General features: G+C 34.1%; 2 protein-coding genes across 2 annotated transcripts; one reads left to right on the plus strand and one right to left on the minus strand.

Annotated features, from left to right (window-relative positions):
• Positions 1-137: 137 nt before the first annotated feature.
• On the plus strand, positions 138-5,171 carry sec22ba (SEC22 homolog B, vesicle trafficking protein a). The gene is made up of 5 exons (XM_052611674.1): positions 138-380; positions 809-918; positions 2,436-2,596; positions 3,988-4,134; positions 4,229-5,171. The coding sequence occupies exons 1-5, from the start codon at positions 306-308 to the stop codon at positions 4,381-4,383; spliced, it is 648 nt and encodes a 215-aa protein (XP_052467634.1). The 5' UTR covers positions 138-305; the 3' UTR covers positions 4,384-5,171.
• Positions 5,161-8,013, minus strand: imp3 (IMP U3 small nucleolar ribonucleoprotein 3). The gene is made up of 7 exons (XM_052611690.1): positions 7,763-8,013; positions 7,540-7,647; positions 7,369-7,443; positions 7,156-7,235; positions 6,185-6,236; positions 5,974-6,046; positions 5,161-5,382 (listed from the first exon to the last, which is right to left on the minus strand). The coding sequence occupies exons 1-7, from the start codon at positions 7,897-7,899 to the stop codon at positions 5,356-5,358; spliced, it is 552 nt and encodes a 183-aa protein (XP_052467650.1). The 5' UTR covers positions 7,900-8,013; the 3' UTR covers positions 5,161-5,355.
• Positions 8,014-8,862: the final 849 nt, after the last annotated feature.

Raw genomic sequence — 8,862 nt, forward strand, 5'->3', positions numbered from 1 at the left:
TTTTGGGCACAAAAATCCCAGAAATGCAAACATGTGTTATCATTGTACAACCATTTATATATATATATATAAAATCTTTTTCTTCTGTAAATAAATAAATAAATAAATAAACGAATGAACGAATGAATGATCGGAACCTTTGGAATGCGAAAGCCGGGAAGAATTTGAGGGAACACAACCTCTTCCGGCCAACTCATCTGAACTCTGCTGTCAGTTCAAATGTGTCACTTTCTGTCTTTCTGTCAAACAATCGATCGCTTCGTTTTAAAACAGACCGAGGCTGTCAAGTAAAGTCATCAGGAGAGATGGTGTTGCTGACTATGATCGTTCGAGTCGCCGATAGTCTTCCTCTCGCTGCATCGATGCAAGAGGACGAGCAGGTAATAATAATAATAATAATAACAATATCTCTATCATAGATCAGTCATCACAAACAAACTACAACATTCGCACAAAGTTAAAATACACGAATGTGACGAGTGACATGAACAAACAATGAACAGTACATTTATTACTGTATTTATTCATCTTTGTTAATGTTAGTTAATAAAAATACAGTTATTCATTGTTAGTTCATGATTATTCACAGTGCATTAACTAATGTTAACAAGCACAACTTTTGCTTTGAATAATGCATTAGTAAATGTTGAAATTAACATTAACTAAGATTAATAAATGCTGTAGAAGGATTGTTCTTGCTTAGATCATGTTAACTAATGTAGTTAACTAGCATTAACTAATGGACCATTATTCTAAAGTGTTACCCTGACTTGTACATGACAATGCATTAACATGCTGATGTTCACAGTCAGGCCGAGACCTACAGAGATACCAGAGTCAAGCCAAGCAGCTCTGCCGAAAACTGAATGAGCAGAGCCCCGCGCGATGCACTCTGGAGGCAGGAGCCATGGCCTTCCAGTGAGTCAAACACCTCCCTCAGAACATCTCCACAAACACCCTCAAAATCTCAGGTTTTCACTAAAAGTCGCTAAATATGAAAACAAAGTAAAAACAGGTATATATACACTGTGTTTCACCAAAGTGCATCCCTGTCCTGCTTAAACACAACAGAAAATAGATATTATTTTTAAGATACTTTATTCATGCAATCTTATTTCAGTCAACACACTCTATTACTACAAAGTAAGTGGAAAGATCCTGCATCCCAGCACACGTGACACGATGATGCACTGTCTCTCAGCATCTGGCTAACTGTAAATTAATTGTGGTATAACTTTTGTGTTTGTGGTTAAATGAGATGTTAATGCATTGAGTAGTTGGTGCCCTCATGTAATGGATCAGAGTGTGGTGTGCATCAGGGTAGGTGTGTTAACTGTGCAAAATCAACGGCATGATTTAGTTTTATTTAAATATAGCTAAAATAGCTCCTTGTGCAAAAAAAAAAAAAAAGAAAAAAAAAAAAAAGTTGTAGCAACAAGAATGAAAGTAGCTCAATTTGGTGACAAAAACCCCCAAATTGGCAACACTGCCTGACACACAGCTGAGCTGACAGACGGGCTGTAGAGTTGTAATTCTATTTTAGGGAAATATAATTGAAATGTCAATAATTTGAACCCTTTAGAGCCTGGCAGATGAAAAATAAAGACATTTTGCTCATTTGCTTTTGTGCAGGCTTTTATAACTCGCACAGTAGAATATAGTGAAAATATCAAACCTTTTATTCAGAAACCCAAACTCGGCAGAAATATTTAACTTGGTGCAGTTGCTGATATTTATATGCTCAAAAATAGTAAGATTAATTACTGATAGCTTGTACAGTAAATCAATGAGATGCATTAGAATTTAAAGGGTTAATATATTTATTTTATTTTTCAGTAAGTAAAATATTAATTTACTGATTAATATATTGTTTTTCATTGGCTGTTTCCAGAAATTATATTACTATATAATAGACGTATGTTTTTGGGTATGTCTAATTAACTTTTAACTTCTGAAATATTTAATAAACCATGGTGGAAGAAAAATTCTTAACTTAACCCTTAACTACTTTATGATCCAGACGCCATCAATATATCATAATTTGATTCAAATTTTGTTCTTAAAATTAATTTCTATAAAGATGAATGTTGTGGAAGTTTTGTGTTTGAAAAAAAAAAATCATCAGTCAGTTTTACGAAACATCAGACATTTAATATGCATGCTTTGTTGACATTAATGATGGGTTTATTTTTTGTGGAACGAATGGAATTTTATGTTGTGTGATTATGGAATTTTTTTATTTATTGCAATTGAGTAGATTCTTCTTCCTTTTCACTCCAGTTAAAATTCCACTTCAGCGTCCCGTAGGACGTGTGGACCGTTCAGTTCACACTCACTCCTGAACATTTGTAAAGTCCCGATTTTTTCCCAACCAGACATGTGTAGAGTTTGTGTCTGATTGACATCCCACTTCAGAAACTGGTCTTGTTTTCCAGCTACGTCATTGAGAAAGGAGTGTGTTACTTGGCCTTATGTGAAGCAGGATTCCCCAAGAAACTGGCGTTTGCGTATCTGGAGGATCTGGAGGGAGAATTCAGTGAGCAGTACGGGGCAAAGGTGCCTTCAGTGTCTCGGCCGTACTCTTTTATCGAATTTGGTGAGAAACATCTTTTATATATATATATATATATATATATATATATATATATATATATATATATATATATATATATATATATATATCCAAGCACAGTTGAGCTCTTAATTGAAAGTTTGGGGTCAGTAGGATTAGTTTTTTTCTAAATAAATGACTGCATTTATTCAGCAAGGATGCATTTAATTGATCAGAAGTGACAGTAAAGACCTGTATAATGCTACAAAAGACTTCTATTAAAAAAAAAATGCTTTTCCTTTGGACTTCCTGTTCATCAAAGAATTAAAAACAAACATCCACAAAGATATTAAGCAGCTCAGCTGTTTTAAACATTAGCTCTATTCAGATACTAATTGTTTCTCATGCGGACCGAAGATGTTTTCAGCATTTAAAGGGTTAGTCTGTGATTTTTTTTTATTTATTGTCGTCTGAATCCAGAGTGTGGTTGTGTTTTCCCCACCCCTCATATAAAAGACCAGACCGAGTTACCCACAGTTTTTGACAAACACCAAGGTTGTGTGGTTAATGAATTGCTGTCCGAATCCACTCCTCTCAGTTTACTAGAAGCGTTCGATTCATAATTCAGTGTTTAAATCCTTTAAGACCGCAGCCAAGCACTGAATGGGAACCGTTGCACTTCACTCTAAATTTGCATGCATATATATAACTGAAATGCTGGAAAGTATTTCCAAGAATAATATTTCATACCTGCTTCACCACAGTGAGTGAGAACTGTTAAGAACAAAAAGAGAGAGAAGAAAACCATGTAAACATTTGAAATGTGTCATTTATTATGGCAGCAATAGGAATGCAATCAAATTTTAGAATATGTATTATATAGTCCTACAAATACATCAAGCAGCTTTATGTCATATATTCATGTAAATAAGAGCTTCCATTAACTTATTTCTCCACATTTTTTTATGACGTCCATCATTTTAAGAGATTTTTAAACAGGAGATTTAAATAATCAAATAGTAAATAGGATATTATTAATAATCTATTCTTATTATTTCAAGCATATGATGTTTTATAACAGCAGACGGGCCATGTGAGCAGAGCTTTCCCGGGTTCGTAATGAGAAACAATAACCATCCGAATAGGGCTCTTGATAATAATCATAAATGTTTCTTTGAGCAACGAATCAGCATACTAGACTGATTTCTGAAGGATCATGTGACACCGAAGACGGGAATAATGATGCTTAAAATTCAGCTTTACATCACCGCAATAAATTACATTTTAGTTATTTGAGTTATTTGAAATAAATGCACCTCCTAAGAGACTTCTTTGTGGGTTACTTTTTATAGTCTGCACGTTTAACTGAATAAAAGTGTAGATGGCAAATGAGTTGGTTGACCATGTAGATCAAATGATATCCCATTTGTCTTCAGACACATACATTCAGAAAACCAAAAAGTCTTACATAGACAGCAGAGCACGAAGAAATCTGGGCCACGTCAATTCAGAGTTACACGATGTCCAGAGGATCATGGTTGCTAATATCGAGGAAGTGCTCCAGCGTGGAGAAGCCTTATCTGGTGAGTGAACACTCGCCGCAGTCGGTTCGAGTAAGACTAAACCACTTGAATTTGGAAAAGTATCTTGATAGTGTTCTGTCTTTTCTCTCTGCAGCCTTGGATTCCAAAGCAAGTAATCTGTCCAGCCTTTCTAAGAAGTACCGCAGCGATGCCAAGTATCTCAACACACGCTCCACCTACGCTAAAGTGGCCATCGGAGCCGTGATATTCATCACACTCATCGTTTATGTGCGCTTCTGGTGGCTGTGAATGTATGTGATCAATTCAAGCAGAAACTCTCAGGGCCTCACTCACAAAGATGACTCGGACACCAGAGAGTCTGTTCTGGCCTTAAAGTTGTGTCCGTTTGATATGGAAACCCGTTACTGCAACTTAATAAAAAAATTAAACGAGGTAACTGTGACTTTATTTCTCATTGTTGCAAGGTCTCATCTTGCAATTCTTACTTTTTAACACACAATTGTTATAAAGTCAAAATTGTTAGATATAATCAAGCAATTCTGACTTTTATTCTCGTAGTTCTAAAGAAAAAGTCAGATCTGCGAGTATATATCAAGATTTCCAGATAAAAAGTAAGAATCGTGATGGAAAAGTTGCAATTTCCTTTTTATTTTATTCCATTTTTTCTCTCTCGCAGTTTTGAGTTTGTATCTAAAAATTCAGATTTTTTTTTCTCACAGCTGCGAGGTCATAAAAAGTCGCAACTACCTGGTTTTATTTTGTATTTAGTTGCAGAAACGGGCTTTCATAGTTTGAGACACTGAATGTAGTTGTCAATTGAGTATTTTCACTTTGTCTTTTTACAGTTGTAACATCAGGTGTAGATGTTAATAATGTACTTGTTTGTGTATGTTCAGGATGTTGATAACAGAGCTATGCAAAGAACACACATCTGTACCTGGAGAAAAAATTCTACATCTTTGTTGGGAGAGAATTTAAGAGCCCTCTGTCAAATATATTTGTAATTTGTGACTTATGTAAAATGTGAAGGTGCTTTTCATAGAACATCACAGTAAATGCAGACAATTGAACTGTAATTGTTTATTGTTTACAATTATTACAAAACAGTCACACTCAATGCATTTACTCACTTAACATGGTTCAAGATGATAATTGGTCATTTATGTCTGACAGAGTATAAATATATACATTTGATGAATCACAACAGCTGCTCTTGATGCACTGATCATTTCTGGTTGGAATCCAAATTTCTTTCTGGATTTAGACAATGAGGTCAAAGTCATCTCGCTGAAACAACAAGAACAAAATTTTAATGTTTATAAATGAGCAATTAGTTCAAATGGGGTTTATAGCTATTCTTACTAATTTTCAACCGCATAAAATCAGATTTTGCACTTGATATGATTACACCATGTATAAAAATGTTACTCTACAAGTTTTAGTGCCTTTCAAGTCCATAGAGGGAGGGATGGATGTACTCTTCCTTAACTAATTTGATTAAAGGTTTGTGTACACTGCTTCTTTTTAAAGAAATTGGTTTTATTTTATACATATTTATAATTCTATTTTTATTTATTTCTGTTACAGATGAATGCTTTTCTTTAAAACCTTCTAGCACAACAAAGCACAACTTTGTTGATAATAATAATTAATAATGAGTAATGTTTCTTGAGCAGCAAATTAGCATATCAGAAATGTGATATTTTACAACATTATTGTTTTTACTGTATTCTAATCAATTAAATGCATCTTGGGTGAACAATTGAGATAAGACATTTCTTTCAAAAGCTTTTAAAGATCACTGACCCTAAACTTTTGTACAGTAATGCATACATTTTACCAGATGATTTTTTTTTTTTATAATATACTTTAACATACCTCTTCGTTGTAGTTCATGACATGTTGTTTGATCTTGGATGAATCCACCCATGTGACAAAGTCTTCCATGCTCCTGTAACAGTATTGCATAACAATATATTTCAGTTGCCAAAGATTCATATAAAAGTTCAAGTTAAAATGAACATCTGGTGGTTTTTTTCTTCTTCAATGAACATAAAAAAAAAAGGTAATGAGGGTTTTTATAACTTACCTTGTTACGAGAAAAGCAGGATCAGTGACAATTTCAGGCCCAACACGAATATCTGCTGCTCAGTCAAGAAATAGTTTCAAGGAGCTTTATGCAAATTTAAATGAGAAAAGCTTCATTTTTTTCACAATACTACAGCTTAAAGGAATAGTTCTCCCAATAAGGATAATTTCATAAAAAAATAAAAAACTGGACACCCAGGATGTAGAACAGTTAGTTTCTTTCAAATGTAGCATTGCTTCACTTGCTCACCAGTGGATCCTCTGCAGTGAATGGGTGCCATCTGAATGAGAGTAAAAACTGCTGTCCATCAACTAACATTTTGTGAAGCGAAAAGCGGCGTGTTTGCAAATGCACCGTCAAAGGAAAATGCCACAGATTTTCCCTATTCCACTATGTTCTTCCCTCAAATTAAATGAGCTGATGTGTATGTCTCTCGGTGCGTGTACTTAATTAAAGACAGGAGAGGTTTGCATCAACTCTTCTTGAAGTTGAGGGAAGAACATAGTGGAATATGGAAAACAGGTGACGGAAAACCCTTGCTCCTGTCCAAAAAGTCACAATTTAAAAGTGAAAATGGTTGATATAAGTGAGAAGACAATAGATGATAAGACTTTTAACTGAGGAAATACTACTGTAGATTGTGGTTTAATGTTAAAATGCCAAACAGTGGATTTGTTTCTTACAAAAATGCAGCTTTAGTGTTTACAAGACTTTAACTGATGTTCTGGAGTCGCTGGTGCGCATCCAAGTACGGAAGACAGTGTTCACATCATCCAAACGAACCCGACCTCTAACATCAATCGAACCCGGGTGCGCACCAAAATGCAAGTGTGAAAGCACCCTAATTTTGGATGACTTGAGGGTGAGTAAATACATATTAAACAGTGTTATACTGTAGGTATATAATACAAACATCTATGTAATACAGATGATGTGTGTGTGCAGTTGATTGTGTGATTTATGAAGGATACGTCCCTGCTCGATGAAGGTTATGGCAGTCTTCAAGTTCTGAGCCATACGCAGTTTCAGCATAATTGTGGGAAGACGTCTCCTGCGGAAAATGACAGCGATCAGAAAAAACAGTACAGAGAAGGAACAAAAAACAAAACTGTTTTCTTGAAACTTAACCTGACCTGTTCAACATGTCTTGCTGTTTCAGGATCAGACGTTGCATTGGATCTTACCTGCAGAATGCAGAAGCACAGACTTCATTCGTGAGGGACAGGTTCTGTTTGGTGGGGATCAAACCGACACTGTAACTGCAAAACAAGACGAATAAAATAAAAAAACATGCTATCTTTAGACATGACTGCAGCTCAAGTGTTCACAAATCATCCAGAGATTCCCAAACTTACAGTTTTTCCAAGAAAAGCGCTGTACTTTGAGCTCTGAAACCATCCTTTTCGTCCAAGTCTCGTATTTTCTGTGCCAATTCTCTGATATTTCGACTAAGTTTGTTGTATCTAACGAGAGATCATAAACGTATTAGATTCATTCATCACTCGCTCTAAATATATAGATGTGCATGTAAAAAAGAAACAAATATACATACTAAGTTATTTTCTTTACTTAACTTACTTGGTGTAATCTTCCCTCTTCTCAATATGATATTTTCTCAACACTTTAACCTCGTGTAAATTGTTGTCAACCTCCCAGTTAATAAAATCGACTTTCTTCAAGAGTTTCTGCTCGTGGAACTTCAATTTACGAACCATTTTGCCAATAAAACTGACTATATTTTTCAACGTGTGTTGTTTTTGTCTAGTTATTTTGCTCACGTTAGCTTTCAGACACGTGCTTTTCTTCCACGGTGTTTAACTGTAAAGAATGTGCGGATGTTTAGTGTAGTTTAGTCACTGCCGCCCAGTGGCCAGGAGGAGGACGACAACAAAATTCAAATATTAATACATTTCAACAATAATAGAATGAAACTGTGATGCATAATATGCGTATCAGAAAACATACTTTTTGTTTTGAAATAGTTAGATGTTAGTATATTTTACTTAATATTTAATCTTAATTATTGTTTAACATTAAATCCTTGTTAACTTTACCTAAACTCGAGCAACCAAACACTTTGCAAGGCAAAAAGTTGGTTAAATATACTGACAATTAAATTTTAACACATGCATTTGAAATTAATCTTAATGGCTAAAAAAGTAAAAAGTTAAATGTCCGTGTTATCCCTATGTCAACAAATCAAGCCAGTATCCTATTTACTAAATTAAGTAACAAACATTAACGGAAGCCAAAGGCTATAGGAATCTTTATTTAGGTTATACAACACATTTATTACACAACGGTAATTCAAAGTGCATTACATAAATTCTTTTTTAAATAATCATAAAATAACTAGTGCTGTCAAATCAATTAATCATGATCAGTCGCATCCAAAAAAAAAAAGGTTGTGTGTTTGTGTGTGTGTATATATGTATATATTTAAACACACGTATATATATATTATAAATGTAAAATTTTACAAAATATTGTAAAAAATTACATGTACATCTATATTCATATTTATATATTATTCATTTTATACATAAATACAAATATGACTAAAATATATTACTTAAAGGGTTATTCACCCAAAAATCTAAATTATGTCATTGATGACTCTTATGCTGTTCCAAACATGTAAGACCTCCATTTATCTTCGGAACACAGTTTAAGATATT

This window comes from Carassius gibelio, chromosome A2, assembly GCF_023724105.1.
Source record: "Carassius gibelio isolate Cgi1373 ecotype wild population from Czech Republic chromosome A2, carGib1.2-hapl.c, whole genome shotgun sequence".
Lineage (NCBI taxonomy): Eukaryota > Metazoa > Chordata > Actinopteri > Cypriniformes > Cyprinidae > Carassius > Carassius gibelio.

Excerpts from the sequence above, each read along its gene's own strand:
- imp3 (XM_052611690.1), bottom strand. The coding sequence starts at position 7,899 with ATGGTTCGTAAATTGAAGTTCCACGAGCAGAAACTCTTGAAGAAAGTC. Across the intron at positions 6,047-6,184 it reads CCTGCTTTTCTCGTAACAAG|GAGCATGGAAGACTTTGTCA; the intron begins GTAAGTTATAAA and ends ATACTGTTACAG. Across the intron at positions 5,383-5,973 it reads TCATGAACTACAACGAAGAG|CGAGATGACTTTGACCTCAT; the intron begins GTATGTTAAAGT and ends TTGTTGTTTCAG.
- sec22ba (XM_052611674.1), top strand. The coding sequence starts at position 306 with ATGGTGTTGCTGACTATGATCGTTCGAGTCGCCGATAGTCTTCCTCTC. Across the intron at positions 919-2,435 it reads GCAGGAGCCATGGCCTTCCA|CTACGTCATTGAGAAAGGAG; the intron begins GTGAGTCAAACA and ends CTTGTTTTCCAG. Across the intron at positions 2,597-3,987 it reads GTACTCTTTTATCGAATTTG|ACACATACATTCAGAAAACC; the intron begins GTGAGAAACATC and ends ATTTGTCTTCAG.